Source organism: Neopelma chrysocephalum, unplaced genomic scaffold, assembly GCF_003984885.1.
Source record: "Neopelma chrysocephalum unplaced genomic scaffold, ASM398488v2 Primary Assembly neopelma1_23, whole genome shotgun sequence".
Classification (NCBI taxonomy): Eukaryota; Metazoa; Chordata; class Aves; order Passeriformes; family Pipridae; genus Neopelma; species Neopelma chrysocephalum.
Genome location: NW_020897691.1, coordinates 16,349,836 through 16,366,542, shown reverse-complemented (window position 1 = coordinate 16,366,542; position 16,707 = coordinate 16,349,836). Strand labels below are relative to the sequence as shown.

Sequence of the window (16,707 nt, the reverse complement as noted above, 5' to 3'; positions counted from 1 at the left end):
TTAAAAGACATCAATATAGATTTTTTTAAAGTTCCAATTACTAATTACATTAATTTATTAAAGTATGAAAGAGTGCCTCCTGCATGACATCTAGCCAAATTTTATTAGAGCGCCTATTACAATTTCAATGTGCTTGCAATATTATGTAATATTATGAGGGCAAGTACTTTAAGAAATCACTGTGATACATACCTAGATAATCTTAATTTATTAAGACAGAATTCTTACAATAATGTGAACATAATGAAACAGAATTTCCCCAAATACCTCATGTGCTCCAAAGAAAAATAGGGATATCAAAGACTAGACAGAAGACAAGTAAAATGCATAAAATTAGACTAAAATGTCTTTCAACAGCATTGACAGAGGTTAAAAGAATATCCAAACAATTTTCCTTTCCTAAATGGAAGCTTACTTTTTGGAACTTCAGAAGTATTCTGAAGAGAAATAGTAGTGGTTTATGATTAAGTCTCAAAAACACCACAAAGTTATTTACAGCATTTTATTACAGGGCACAGTTAGCATTGCTTTAGAGTATGCCATTTCAGATGTTTCTATTTAATGGTATGTCAGCCCGAGATAAGTGTAAAGATCTAGTGCCATGTGTTTACACATCACCTAGTGACTCCCAGTGTTAATGTTTTCAGGAAAGCTTTCAACCAAGTATCTAATCAGGGCTGTACTCGGGAACTCGGGTGATAAAATATTTATGCAGATAAGAGCAGATTGAGTTCACTGAGGTCTATTAGTGTTCAGCACCTTTGAAAATTAGCCCAATATGAAAAAAAAAATCTGTCTTAAATGACAGCACTGTCTGCAAACTATTATAAAACACAAAGATCTTCATCTTCATCACTTGCTTTATTTCTATGATAATAAAATATTTTTCCGTTAAATCGCTATAGAGAAACCCCTGCCTACACAACCCCTGCCAATCACCTTTGACATTAAATGTTCTTGTGGTTTCTCTTTTTCTCTGATGTCTGTGTCCAAGAATCCAGAAAGCTGTGTAAGGAGCTCTTCATACTTCCTGCTGATTTTAGAAGCTTGAGTCATGTTTTCTTCACTTTTATTCAAATATTTACTAGTCAGACAGAAAAAAAATACACACACCAGGATGAATGTTCTCTGAAAAAGAATTCAAGGCAAGAGACATTATCCCAAGACTATTGCTAGCTTCTGCATACCAACAAATGAATTTTAAAAGTTACATTTAATTTTCTATTGTCTGTTATTTAATACATATAACTTTTGTTGTTCCCTTGTGTAAACATTTATCTTTGCTTTTGATTGGCACTTCAAAGAATCTTCTATGATCCCAACCTCATTCTCAGCACAAGATTTCAATAAAACACAAGAACCAGGTGACACCAATAAGTAGTGCCCTCAAGACACTAGCAGTAGAAAGTGCAAGCAAAAGCTTAGAAAAGGTAAGGGGGGGAAGAGAGTAATCAACTTTGAGTAAAAACATGCTGAAAGCACTTCACATCCCCCCTCTAAAGAAGCTGGCAGTGCTGATCAACGAACTCCAAGGAAAGAGAAGCTTCTCTGGACTAACAGAAGTGCAAGACATCCAGAGTACCTTGTGAAGGGAAATTTACCAATAGAAGAGATGGGAGACACTACTTTGCTACGCAATCTTCTGTGGTGCAGCACTATCAATGAAATGGATGGATTAAAAAAGAAAATATCTAGGGATTAACACAAAGGTGTGAAGAAAAAGCAGCTTTTTGCCATCAATTTCGTAACTTTGAACAGGTGCCTATCGTGTGAATACGTATCCCAGCCTTAACCGCAGGTATCAGTTTGTAAATGGCGGATAAGAACAACCAACCAACTAAACTAGCAGTCAGTTTAACTCAGTATAAATGTGGTTACATTACTTCCCTTGCCAGGGACAAAGACAAGTCCAGCAAACAAGAACCACCACAATCTGCATAGGTAGCTAACAGATAAAAATCTTGCTCATGATGCTGAAATACACATCACTTATGAAAAACTACAAGGAATGAGATTAACAAAAACAGTCAACCAAACAAAGCTCAAAATGACCATTAGTATAATCCAAATATCAACTCCAATACCTCTCAGATAACACAAGAGAGGTACTTAGTGGTAGAGTGGAAGACAAGCTATTGCGCTTCCAGTTGAAAAACAATGTACTTTCTAAAGCCAGTTCTTCACACTAAAAGAAACCAAGACATGAGATATGACCAAACAGCTATCTAAAGCAAATATTTTGTTGAAACTAATTTGCTTATCAGAGTATAGCACTATAGCTTTCAAGGTGGGCATGGTAGTCATTTCTGGACTCATTTTTTTCCATTTCTAATTTCTTCCCCTCTAGGTTGGCAATCAAACAAAGCATCACTCCATAACCAAAGAGCAGCATGAGACTCCAGTATGAAATGCACAGTGAGTGCAAACACAGTACATTAAATGGCTTTAAATTAGTAAGTAAAACAGATGGTCCATGAAAATATATAAGGTGTAGCCTTAGAAGGGAGAGCAGCACAGCTGCTGTCAATGCTGCAAAGTGAAAGAGAACTGTAGAATAACAAAAAATTAATAACATTAATTACTGCTCTGGACATGAGGGTAGTTCCACATAATTACTGTACAGCACATACTGTGAGCCAAAAGAGATCTGCCTTCTGCAGCAGACACTGGCCCTTGGAAAACAAGCACCTCACAGCTTTCTCACTTCCAGGCACCTTCCTTTCCTCTATAGCACCAGCAAAAGCTGTGAGATGGTCGCTAAACTGCTGTCCTGAGAGGGAGGTATGCCACAAGTGAAAAGGTATGAGGTTCCAGACATGCCATACATGTATGCCTATATGTTAGAATATGGTATAAGATTGACCACCAATCCCACAACTGTTCTGTGGCTCTAAAAAAAATTAGGCATCCACACACAGAACATGTCTGCTTCTAAAAATAAAAAATCAGAAGTACAAAGCACATACTTGATAACTCTACGAATAACCTAATTACCTCCAGTAGGGCCATAAAGGTGTGAGCACCCAGAAAATAGGCAATCAGGTACAAAAAAAAGTAGAACATAGCTTTTTCACAGTTTTGCTAGCTCTTTAGAACTAATGAGCAAAAAGAAGGGAGGAAAAGGAAGAAAAAAAGCTTTTCACAGTTCATACTCTAAATATGCCATGGCAATAGATCTGTTGAGTAAAAAAGCACCATTTTCAACAGGAGAGGTGCACATCCGGGAAGCCAATCATAGAATTCATCAAACATTTCTTACTATATCCCCAGGTACAGAATGCAAATATGCATTTCCTACATACTGGTTTGCTCTTCCATTTCATTAGTGATTTTCAGTGAAAATCTTTTTTGAATACCTACTTAGGACTAGTCATGTGCCACGTACTACCAAGGTGGCCAGACTAAGTGACTGAAGCTCATTAAGTCAGTACATTGGTTTGTATTAAGTGACACATGACCATTAGCTGGGGTTGAGAAAAAACTTGGAAAGCAAACACTGCACATTCATGACCAATCCAACATGTTTGATTCCTCCAAATGAGCAGACTCAATCTCCCTTTAGCCCTTCCCTTTTGCCAGAAGTCTAGTGGTACACTCCAGGTGCACAGTGAACCAGATATGGGATTGGTAGAGCTGTAAATCAATATTTTATTTTGCTCACTTCTCTCTTGGAGCAGTCACCTGGTCTTGATCACCATGTAGCAACACAAAGAGAACTGATGCCACAAGTCTCATGGGCCAAAGAGAGAAGCCAGGACTGCTCTGGGAGTGACAGCACAGATTTATGCCCATAAAATTGATCATATCACTGTAATGATACACAGTATTTCAGCAGTTTTCTCCCAGTGAGTTAGGCAAATGGGATAGTGGGGTTTTTTTCCCTTTTTTCTTCTTTTTTTTTTCCCATCAGAAATAGCATTTTAAAGAATCTTAATAGTTATTATGTCAGAGAGTGATGCTTTTTATGTTGCTAGGATGCATAACACACTTCTTGACTTAACTATATCCTCACTTACACTGGGATCCCATCTAAAATCCTTGGTAATCAACATAAGCACTCTCCAGGCAGAATTTCCAGCAAATCGGCTGGTAATAAACAAGTGCACTGCAATGCCTTTCTCTAGATTTTAAAATAACTTAGTTATTCACTTCTAACACACAAAGCCTGGCAGAGCTGTGCAAAATATTATTTTGGGAAATACAGACATCTGGTAAACACTCACCTTCCTCTTAACTAGACAGTATTGAGAAAATCATTAATATTAGCCTGCCAATGGGTGGAAAAATCCATTACAAAAGTCTACAAGGTGTCTATTAACATGACTGATTTTCGAATTTTAGTGTTCAGAATATTTTCACAGCAATCAATTTGATTTGTGATCAACATTGCTATCAGTGTCCCTCCCACAGAAACAGGAGCAATTATGTAGAACTGACAGATCAGTGCTCTAACACACTATGCTAAGAACAGTATAGTTAAAGACACTGCCTTTTATTATCAGTTTTATGCACATTAAAAAAGTAAAGAAAACAAGACCACACAGCAACATCCAAAAGAAAGCAGAAGCAATGTCAGAGAAAGCTAACATTACTGAAAGCTGTACAAACATTAACCAAACATTAACATGTTCCTTTCAGGATGCTACTAACTAGGAATTATACTATATTTCCTTTATTAGACTGCTCTTAACAGACAGCTTTACACTAAGAAAGAAATTCACTTGATGCTGTTCTGGTTCCAGCTGTGACAGAGAAGAGGGGAAAACAGATCAGGGTGGTCCAGGAGCACAGTCACTCACCACTGCATAGTCTATGCAGTGTGCCCATGGTAAATGTCTGTAAAAGATGGCATGTAATAAGGACAGACCAGGGCACCAGTCTGTACAAAGTTTGCCTCAGTGCCACACATGGAAATAACTTGAATGAGGAAAGCATATATATAACTTCTACTGTGTTCAGAGTAACAGCCCTCTGTGCTTCTTTTTTTGTAAACAATGAGGTTACACCAAGTTGATTTGTATCATCATTTCAACTTTGAAGGACAAAACACTCAAAATCCCATTTATGGGCTAACAACTCAAAACAAAATTCAAATTTCAACACCTTCCACACACTCAAGTACAACAGTTTTGCAAGGCATTGTAACAGAATTTAGAACTGAAATAAAGATTGTCCACCAATATATTTTTCTGTATTGATAATTGCACCATTCTGTCATCCCAAACAAAAATTAATTCTCATCTTACATGACTCTTACTTAAGTTTGGCATTTTGACTGTGCAGCTCCTCCTTCAGCTCCCAGTTTTCCTTATATGCCACCTGAGCTGTCAGCTCAGCCTGGTTTTTAGAAGTGGCGAGCACACAAAACTCTTCCTCCATCTCCTGGATTCGTGTTTGCAAAGACAGGAGGCAAGACATCTGTCTAGCATTGTTTTCCTTATAGTTTTCAGCTTCAGCCTTCAGCTCTTGAAAAGAAGCTTCTTTAGAGATTATGCTGGACCTGAGTTCAAGAAGCTATAGATAGAAAAAGAGAAAATTAATGGAGAGTAATTTGTCCAGGCTTGAGGGAGGTGATTATCCTGCTCTAGTCTGCACTAGTGCAACCTCACCTTGAATATTGTGTGCAGTTTGGGGCACCGCAATATAAGAAAGATATTAAGCTCTTAGAGACTGTCCAGAGAAGGGCAATAAGGCTGGTGAAGGGCCTTGAGGGGAAGCTGTATGAGGAGCAGCTGAACTTGGTCTGTTCAGCCTGGAGGAGACTGAGGGAAGACCTCATTGCAGTCTACAACTTCCTTGTGAGGGGAAGAGGAGGGGCTGACACTGATCTCTCCTCTGTGGTGACCAGTGACAGGACCCTAGGGAATGGCCTGAAGTTGCGTCAGAGGAGGTTTAGGTTGGGTATTAGAAAAAGATTCTTCACCCAGAGGGTGGTTGGGTACTGGAACAGGGAAGTGTTCACAGCACCAAGACTGACAGCGTTCAAGAAGCATGTGGATGATACTCTTGGCCACATGGTGTGACTCTTGGGGATGGTCCAGTGCAGATCCAGGAGCTGGATTCGATGATCTCTCAGCATATTCTGTGATTCTGTGAGATAATGTGACTGTACTACAAGCTTAGCAATGTGATAAAAAAACACAATTTGGAACAGAAGATTCAGTTTTCTACCACTACAAGACTGAGTGGAGGGATACAACTTTACTTTCATATAACTAGGAAAAAGTAATAGAAGAGGTTTGTAAGAACAAAAGCTACTGTGGGGTAACACAATACAATTTTTCATGATAATATCTTAGGGGAAGATAAGTTTATTTAATAATTCAAAATTTAGGAAAAGTTTACCTTAAGTTCTGCTGTACAATCTTGTCTTGCATGCATCTGCTTTACAATAAAATTATTAACACCACTATTCCCTCTTTTTTGCCTGCCACTTGCCTGCTTCCAATTCTGGTGCACAATTCCACAGAAAATCTAAAGCTGCAGGAAGCTGTAACAGCAAAGTACCCTGTTGTATGGGTATGGAGCCTCTTCATAATTTGTGACATATTCAGAGGCAAGTAAATCTTTGGAAAGTTGTGCAGTAGGCAACCTCTTCTCATCTTATGTAAATCGCTATTTTTTGGTCTGATAATCCAATTCAATGCAGTTTTTTGGCTTTCCTCTCTCTTTTAGTTAAAAATACAATTTTCCATTGAACTATCTCTGCTACAAGCTTCTGAAGGAGACTGAGCTTGAGGGAGACACACTAGGCAAATAAAATTTCCTTGCAATTTTGTTAAAAGGAACAAATAATTTAAAATGGATTTTTTTATCACAAGAAGCATTAAGGCATGTTTCAGATCTCCTGACAATTCCACTTAAAAGCAGCAAGATGCAATCCAAAGCATTCCTCTCCCATTACATAAAATTAACAGGCAAATAATTAAGCCACATTAACTGCTCTTTATGAAGAATGGTAGGGCTTTTAACTTGTGGCAAACATTTTAAGGTAAAAATATTTAGGACATTAAACTGCAATTCAGGACAATGTAAAATTCACTGCTCTGCCAGAGTTTTCCAGTGTGACCAAACCCAAGAATATTCAGAGAAATTCAAGAGGCTAGTGAGCCAACTGAACAGCAACTGCCTTGGAAAAGAGAGGTCCTGCTTCTCCTGCTTCCAGCCACACATGCCTGTCCTCTACCTTGCACCAGCTCTGCATTTGTCTGACTCCTCCACAAACAACTTAAATAACAGCTGACAGAAAAGAATTCACTTTTCCTCTCACAGGGGAGAAAGAGGAAGTGCAGGTGGCCACATCACAGAGAAAAGGCCAACACTGAAAAATCAGGTAGGAGAATCACCCTTGCAGTAGCAGCACAACTTTCAATAAGCTTATGCTTCACATGCAAGTGCTGGTTTATCAGACACCTTGGAGCTGACATAAAGCAGCACTGACTTTAAGAAAAGCAGCTTGGCCTTCTCCCAGGTTCATGGGCTTCATTTCCATACTCCACCCTGTTCTTTGTGCTAGCAGAAGCACTAATATGGCTACGAGGTGAAATAAGATTGGGAAACTGATCTGGCTAAAACACAATTCGAAAGGAATTATTTTTTCAATTGCATCGACAAAACAGTGCACCATAAAAACTACATATACATCTGTGCCGGCACAAGGGGTGGGGCAGTGTGGGGAAGGAAATGAGCAGCTAAAGGAACAATAGAATTGCTTTGCTTGGCAGCTGGACCAAACTCTGGTATCTTAGAGTGTTCATAACCTTAAAATTTCTCTGTGGTTCAACTCCCCATATGATTATTTTTTCCTCTGTCCATTGTCTTCGTGGTCAGTTCCAATAGCAGAAAAAGCAAGAATAATCCCATATCATGAGTTTTACAGAGCACTCAGCAGAACAAGGCTCTGACCTCAGCTGGGTCATGAAGGTCTTTATTAACAAGAGCACGAACAGCTGCTTTCTTGACTATTCTTTTGCTTTTGCAAGCACAGTCTTGAAAGAATCTATAAATCATTCAGTCGTTCTGGCAATAAAGTCATTCAACATTTCCAGTAATAAATTCTTTGTATGAGAACATGAGATTCTGTATGGCTTTTTAAAATTGAAATTTAAAGCACCGATCCTGGCTGGATGTTAAATGTAGGGGAACTCTGCAGTCATTTCATGATCAACTCATCAAATTAAAGTTCAGCCAATGGACACTTATTCCTGTAGTTCTGTCTGGATACTGTAAATAAACATAAGCATTTCATGTCTTCTAAAGGCAAATTTTACTCCATTTTAAAACTGACCACTGCCCACACTGCTGACGTCGATCAAATCAACTTTAGTCAGTCATACATTAAAAAAAAAAATTTGTGGAAATATTCTGTAATAAAACCTCTCCTGAGAAGCACTGTCTAGACAGCAGGAAGAGCTGCAAAGTATGTGTATGTGTTCTTCAGCCTTTCTAGTTACAATCAACCTCATTAGTAAAAACAAAATTTCACTGATGATGAAAGCAAAGCAAATTTGTGGAGCTGTGATTTGAATAAAGAGGAGAAACGGGTAAAGATGGGCAGCCATAATTTAACTCACCAGCAACAACAGGAGGACATCTATCAGAACTTTTACACAACCACAATTTAAAAATACTAACTTTCAGGTTTAAAATAAAAAGATTGAATTTAGATGACGATGATAAAAAGCTAGACTGCTTCAAATCTTTCAAACAGAAACTCATAATTAGCTCTTGATCACAGAAGGAAGCAAAGTAAAAATCACACAGAAATTCTAAAACCAAAAATGTTACAAAAAACCAAAAGTTTGTTGCAAAAGCAAGTTTTGGAATTTCTGCAAGCTTTCTATTCTCTGCATAAAGTATCCCCAAAGAATTTTCAGGTTTAGAGAAGGATTTGAAATGCTTTTAAATGTACCTCTGACTCGACACAATCATACTTCACTGAAAGTGCTGCAAGTTCACTTTGAACAGCTTCAGCTGCAGCTTGATAGTGATTCATTTGCTCTCTAGTGACAGGAGTATCCAAAAGAACGCGATCATGAGATTCCTGTGAAGACAGCATGAAAACAAAACCATTGGAGATTGCACTTTTGAACATTTTTACTGCAGTGCTTTTTTGTTTGATAAAGCACATTATTCCGAATGTGCCATTCCCAGAGTAGCATGCCCTTACTGAAAAATAGGTTAAACCGTCACTTTTCTACCATTCACTACTTTAATCTGTAAGTTCAGCCACGAACATCAGTGCTAAAGTATAATAGCCTGTAAGATATTCTCCCTCAACAATCCCATGGCCTTCCACTGCTTTCAGCTCTGGCTATTTCCAACAGTTTCTATGTATTTGGCAACATTCAAAAGGTCCCTCTTCTACAAACCTATCCAGTCACTCTTTCAGCTCACGTAAACTTTAACCCAACAGGAGTCCTTGGATGTATCTTACGCAAAGAACCACTTTGGTTTTTTAGACTTCAGTTCCATTGCTTGTCCCCTCATTTTTATTTTGGAAGAATTGTTGAAAAAAAAGCAGAGGCTATCCATCTTCTCTGTGCCGGTCACGATTTTGCCAATTTCTATCATATCTTACTCTCCACAGTCTCTCTACCAGGTTGAAGAGCCCATGTCTACTCAGACACTTGTATCTGCTCCTCCAAGTCACTTTTTGGCTTGCCATGTGTTCTTTTACTTCTAACCTGTCAAGGCTGATGGTCCTTTTGAAGTTCATCACTAGGATACAACTTCAGCCTTCTGACTGATGTGTTCTCATCCCCAGCAATCACCATGATGACTTCCTTTCATTCTTTTTCAAGTCCTGATTCTGTGGCAAGCACTGCCTCTGTGTTTCTAGCACAGTCTCCTTCACACCACTTGCACAACTCTTTTAGGTGTGCCCTTTAGATTCTACAGTAGGCTTTCTCCTCCTTGCGCTGCTCTGCTCTTCTAGAGTAGAGCAGGAATGCACTGGATTTCTTGGCCTTTATTACTTAAGTCTTTCAAGAAGAAAATTAAGACCTGAGGTCTTGACATGAGTTTTATTAAATTGAACCTTTTTTCAATTGACAGTAACTATAAAACGATGAAATGCAACCTCTTCAGAACAGAACTAAGTTTAAGTTATGCTGGGAGCACACATGGCATAGGATCGAATGTGATATTTTTAATCCATCAGCTCTCACACAGGACTGCAATCCTCATGCATTTGGGTATGCATTTCAAAATGCAAAACTCCCCCAGCCAATGACTGCTGTTGGAACAAGGCATCCCAATAGAGACAGAGACAAGGTGTCTTCTTTTCATGCTTTTCTACATCAGAATCAGTTTCCAGGCTGAGATAAATTACAAGTGCAGCTCCTACCCATTCTAAACAGAAAAAAAAAATTAACAGCGAGTAAAAGAAATCTCTACCAAGAAACACACAGAGAAATCCCTGGGGAATAAGGCAAAACTACTAGTTAAGACTGCAACAGAAGATAAATCACCTTGGATTAGTTGCTATAATATTGCCAACTCTTTGTTTTCATCTTTCTTCAATGCGCTAGTAGACACTGGATTAGACCCATCAAGTTTAATTGCATTCATCTCCCCCAGAGACACTCAGCTGTGCTCTTTCATAAAGGAGTTGCCACTTTCATCAAGCCAGTCAGATACATGGAGTAAGCTCACGGCCACATACAACACAATCTCAAAGATAAAAGGGCTACTTTTATCACCCTGCTGAGGGAGTGAGGAAAGGCATGTGCCACCTCCTTGGTACTTTGTCTTCCTTTTGCTCTACTCCACTTGTTTCACACTGTATAACCACATGAAACTCTTTGATGTAGAGAGCATTTTTTCATTCTGTAATACAGCAGGGCTCCACAACCACAGATGGAGCTTGCAAACAGTAACACTGTGTATGCCATTTATGTATGTTATTATATTTATAGTACTGTATTAATGTAGATTTTCTTCGCTAAACAAATACAGCCACTTATGACTTCACAGAAGGAAGGAATACATCTCAAAACTGATGAAATAAAAACATTTCAGAGCATTGATGAAGAAAGAAGCCCCCATTCAGCAGCAATAACCAACATAATAGCTTTGCAGCTGTAATTTCCAAAACCTGTGTTTTTCATACAAATCTAGATTTTAAAATGATGAGCACTTTTAAGATTCAGATACACATCCAAAAGGATTAAAAAAAAAAGAGGTTAAAATGAAGCCAGGTGCAAAAGTCAATGGGAATTACCATTTCACTCATCTACAGTGTTAGTGAGATTTACAGAGGCAGATCTCTGCATCCTCCAGTGCCTTAGTACATATAAAGCTAATCATGTGGTGGCACCACACTAGGAAAGTTAGCAGTACCATCACACTCTCGGCAGGAAACGTGCATGGTTTAGTATTAATAGTTTTCTATGTTTCTATGCTTTGCCATCAGTCAGTCGCAAGTCAGATCTTTAATAAGACCTATCAGACAATTCAATTAACTTGGCATGACTCTACTGTAGGGCTAAAATTTGTAATGGGGATGTGCCACTTTTATATCTCTGGAAAAATTCAGATTTGTGATGTTTCATGAGTATTCTGTAGCCTATACTGATTACTGTTAATAAAATAGAATTAATAAAGTGTTAAAAGAATAAGAGGCAGTAGACAGGAGAAGCCTTAATACACTATCACTCAATCCACTCTAAATAATCAAGGTTTTGGGTGGTTCTCCCGTTCACATTATTAACTTTTCTGATCCCTTTCCACTTACCTGCAAGAAAATGAAGTTTTCATTTAACATCAAATGCTAAACAGAAGCTAAACGTATATTTACAATACCTAAGAGCAGTATCTACTTGGACCTTTGGTTTTGTTAGCAATAAATGTTCTTTAGAAAATCAACAATATATGGTCATTGTTGTTATTGTTGCCCGTTTTTGTTTTGTTTTTTTACCAAATAACTACCTTCACCTCCCTGGAACCCAGCTTTTAGTTGGCAAACTTCATCTGATTAAGAAACAATGAAACCTCAACAACATTCAGTAGTTTTACACCTATCCACGTACTTTGAAATCAGCCAACTTTTCAAGTCACTCACTTCCATTCTGCTTTTGCCAGCTTTTATTTCCTGAAGTGTTTCTTATTTCAGTCCTAGCAAATGCTGCTACCATTGCCATTGCCTGCACACACTCTCTCTACCTCTTTGCCAAAGCATATATTTAAAAATGTCTTTATTGAAACAGAAAGCCCCCCCATAAGCCTTTAAGCACCCACTGCTACCCTGAGTGACTTGTCAATGCACTGCCTCTTGCCCACAGCAGATGGACAATCCTCAGGGCAGAGATTTCTTCTTCCCATTCCCAAAGCATCTAATCCCATTGAGGTTGACATACCAAAAATGATGACTCACGAACCTTTGTCGAATCCATTCTTCCTTTGCTTCTACAGAACAAATGGGGGGCAAGGGGAAGAAAGGTTGAAAATTAAATAGATTTGCAATATGATGGCACGACATTAATTTTTAACAGGCCTGCTATACTAAACTTTTTCATAGGTTACCATCAGCAAAGTTGGGCATAAAAGCAAAACACCATGGGAAAGTTTCTCTAGTAGCTGTGTGCACTTTGATGGCCTCCACCACACTCAAATGCCCACCTAACTAAAACAGACACCTTCACTTTGACTTCTCAAGGTCATATTCACCAGTTCAGCTACACAGTCAGCCTTTGTGCAGTGATCACTTCCTTTACCACTGCTTTTCACGTGCTCCAAGTTTTATTTCATCTCTCCTTTTGTCCTGCATGTCTTCTACACTGACATATTTCAAAATTAAAAAAAAAAGTCTGAGCAATTACACATGATCTATCTTAACTGACTGGATGCAGTGCAATGTTCAACAATTTCTATAATTCCCAGTGTCATAACTGTTCATATTCTGAAAACAAACAAACTGACAAATCCCAAATCTGTAATATTTCTTCCCAAGACAAATGAATGCTCATGGGTGCATATGTGGATGAAAATTGTTCTAACTTCTGAAAATACAATTCAACAGCACAGTTGATTATTATTATTTGCCACAACAAGTAAGAAGAAGACATCCAACATGAAGTACTGGGAAGAATGGGCAGCTGAAAAATTTCCACACAGAATTTATCTCCATAAGCAATCACAAAGAAATGTTAGTCCCCAAACTTGTTATTGGGTCTGTAGGAGGCTAAGGTGCTCTCCAGGACAAGAGGAACCAGGAGGAATTCATTCTGTATGGGCTGAACTGCTGAAAAAGGGATCTTGAATATTGTTTTGACACTCACTATTCTATCTACAGCTAGAAACCTAGTATTAAAAATTTGTTGCCATCCACAACCTAACTAGCTTAAATTTCTGAATAAATTGATCCAAAAAGAAAATTCTACTTCAGCATGCAGCAAATACATATTTTTTTTTTTAAATAATCTATCCTAGTATAAAAACAAGTTTTAGAATACATTTCTTTTCATAAAATCTACAAGATAAAAAGCAAATCTTATTTTAATAAGTAACATGAAAACCAGGCACTGGACAATTTTTAGAGATTAATTTCTGAGTCAAATGCAGGGAAGGCAGGTAGCACTTGGCTACAGCATATTTTTCTTGGTAGCAGCAGCTAGCCAGCTATCCAGCATGCACATTGCCTCAGAAAAGCCACAGCAGCTACACACACCAATGAGCATGAGAGGGGTAAGATACTATTACACAGTGTCTGAGATTTTGTTAACACATGCGAAAACATATTAAAATTAATTGGAGTCATTTCAGGGCAGAAAAAAGTTCTCAAATTAAATATCTTGTATGTATATTTTGGGTAATGTTGACTTCTTTATAGATAATATTTTGCCTAATTTGCCTGTCAGGAAACTCAAAATGTTTGTACTGATAAAGACTTATTAACATAAATCAAAATTGGCAAATAATATTTCACAACTATTTCCATTCTGTCAGTTGCTCTTGCACATCTTAAAATGCCAGAAATAACCAATTACTTTTGATCACTTCCTGCTCAGTAAAGTCTTATTTCCCCTTGCTGATTTCTCCTTGTAACTACACCCAATTCAGTGCTTGCATTTTGTGTAATTCTGAAAAGTTCTCTTCTTGCTATTGTTATATGTCTGTGAAGTTTTTCTGCATTAGTGTACTGTTGCAGAAGCATGTAAAACTAAATGTTCCCAGCAGTTCAGATAAATTACCAAAGAGATTTTCTAAATTCCTTTCAGAAGGCTACTGCTGAGGTCTACTCTCCTCCCTTTGCAGTAATCATTGAAAGGTATTATTGAAGATAAAAATCACCCTCTGGTGTTCCTCTACTTAAGAGGCCAATTTCAAGCTTGATTAATGGGCCCAAATGAAAGTTTCATCACAATAAAAATTTTAGTCTTACTCACTACTACTACAAGCAGCAGTTAAAGCGTTTTTATCTTTCATTTTTCTCTCTGTTAGGATGAGGTGACTTTCCATTTATATGTAATAAATGCATTTAAAATGATGAAAGCACTCATCTCAAAGCAATTACAGAGACACATCACCTACTCTAAACATTGCTTAACATGTTTTCTGAGTTACTTCATCTTTTGTCTGTATGAATAAATTAAGTAATATGGAACTCCCCTGACACTTTCTCTCACAGCTTTTCCAAAATTATTAACAAAAAGCTGCTGTGTTTATTTCCAAAACAATAAAAAGGGTAATTGCTAAGACAAAATTAAGTGCTTATGCAGGGATTTGTGCAAACAACTTATTCTACTGCTTTTCCTTCATCAGTATTGAATAGAGTTAAATAACTTCTGTAACAGAATAACTTATATGCGAGATTTAAATAACAGACCATCTTGCAATTTTCCTACAATGCCTATTATACAGCGATCAAGAAAACGTAAATATTTTAGAAATATTTAAGTGTATTGGTATATACACAATTAAAGACTGATTAGTGCTGTAGTTTGATTTACCAGTTGTAACCCATATTTTATAAATACATAGTATCTAATGTGCTTCTGAGTCCCAAAAGCAACATTCACAAACTATTTGACTTCAGATAGGTAGAACGTGGAGCAGGTTGCTGTCATCTCTAACAGTAAGCAGTGCTAAGAAAAACTTTGTAATTGGGTTATAACAGTTGTATTTAGTATAATGGCAGTTGTTTGCCACCACAAACTACCAGAATTCTGTATTTTTTTGTCTCAGAACAATATAGCTTCATTACAAAAGCGATGTTCAACTGTTAAGGAGGTACTGAGCTGTTCACACAAAAATATTTTTTTTTATCCTTTGGAATACAAAGCTGTTACAAGTTTTCTACTATATCTTTAGTACAAAAGAGTTTGATCCTTCTAAGCAATATTCTCTCCCTTAAATTCACATCAAAGCCAGCAAACCAGTTTCAAAGGAAGAAGAGATGCAAAGAAGACATTCTTAGATAACTACTATAAATTCCTACTTCGTGAAAGCTACTCCCTTCTGCAAGACTTAGTAAGAAAAATCTTTTTGGCCTTGAGTGTATAAAGATAAGCTGTAATGATCAGCTGAAGTTCATTGAGCTTCAACTGCACCACACGTGGATCACCGGGTACAGCTCTGCACCTGCAGAAGTTGTGTTTTGGGGGTTTGGTTTTTTGAGGCAAAAGTGGTTGGGTTGTGTGGGGTTTTTTTTGGGGGGGGGGGGGGGAGGGGGGGGTTGAAAGGCAAAATTAAATTGAAAATTGAAAAAAATTACTTGCAAAGGGGGTTTACAACCAGCCTCAGTGTCAGTCAGCCTCCACAGCAACACCGACAGAAGCTATTGAAGAGTGAGGTGAGAAGGGGGCACTTTTCCAAAACCAGGGGCTTTATTTTCTAACAGAGGAATATTAAAAAAAAAAAAAGCCCAAAAAACCAACACCCCCCCAACCCCCCCCCCCCCCCCCCCCCCCCCCAAAACAACAAAAAAAAAACCAAAAAAAAAAACCAAACCCTAACCACACCAAGACCCTCTGCCCTTTCTGCCTTGCCCTCCGTCCCTTTGTTACCGCAGTACCTGCGCCGCCGGCCGGGCCAGCCCGCCGAGCCTCCCCTGCCGGCCCTCATGGCCGCTCATGGCCGCCGCCGTCCCCCTGGCAACGCGTCCCGGGGAAGGACGGAGGGGGCACCGCGGTGGGGCCCGCGGCGAAGGAAGGGGGGGAAAGTGCTCGGTGCGTGAAGGTGAAGAGACTTTAAGAAGAGATGCTCACAGAAACGTGGGGCTTTTTGTTGTTTGGGTTTGCTGGTTTTTTCACTTCAATAAACATTACCTGAGGAAATTGGCTCAAATTTTTCCTCAAAAAAGTCAAAAGAGGCGATCAGAGCAGACGACACTTGAGCAGCAGCTGCTGCTCCTCGGGCAGGCTTTCCTTCTCCCCTCAGAACCTGGAAACAAACACGTCCGCAGCCCGGAGACAGCAGTCTTCCTTGATGAACGCTGAAGTACCTCCAGCTGAAAGAGCACCTCCTCCTCTTCCTCCTCACCTTTCACCCAAATAAAGTGGATAAACATGGGAGGAGAGAAACTGAAGGTAACAGTAAAAGAAAATTAAACCTGCGGGTGTATCGAGGCTGCACATAATTTTCTCTGAAGACCCTGTGAGCTGTTTAATCAGCCATCCCCTTGCCTCTGGGCACAGTGCCATCTTGCACCATTTCTGTACTCTCAAGTCAAAAAGTGCCTCACCTTTCCTAGGAATGCTGACTTAA

At 38.6% G+C, this 16,707-nt stretch overlaps 1 protein-coding gene across 4 annotated transcripts in view; it reads right to left on the bottom strand.

Moving 5' to 3' along the window:
* The window catches only part of CCDC170 (coiled-coil domain containing 170), a 37,855-nt gene extending 21,618 nt beyond the window's left edge, over window positions 1-16,237 (bottom strand). For 3 of the 4 annotated variants that reach the window (XM_027688322.1, XM_027688313.1, XM_027688341.1), the window contains exons 1-5: window positions 14,384-15,571; window positions 12,360-12,408; window positions 8,912-9,043; window positions 5,258-5,514; window positions 940-1,084 (exon numbers count right to left, since the gene is read on the bottom strand). In XM_027688322.1, the coding sequence (XP_027544123.1) occupies window positions 940-1,084; window positions 5,258-5,514; window positions 8,912-9,043; window positions 12,360-12,408; window positions 14,384-14,460 (660 nt within the window). In that variant the 5' untranslated portion in view covers window positions 14,461-15,571. Of the gene's footprint in view, window positions 1-939; window positions 1,085-5,257; window positions 5,515-8,911; window positions 9,044-12,359; window positions 12,409-14,383; window positions 15,572-16,015 lie in introns of those variants that run through there. The other variant, XM_027688332.1, reaches the window with a different exon arrangement.
* Window positions 16,238-16,707: the final 470 nt, after the last annotated feature.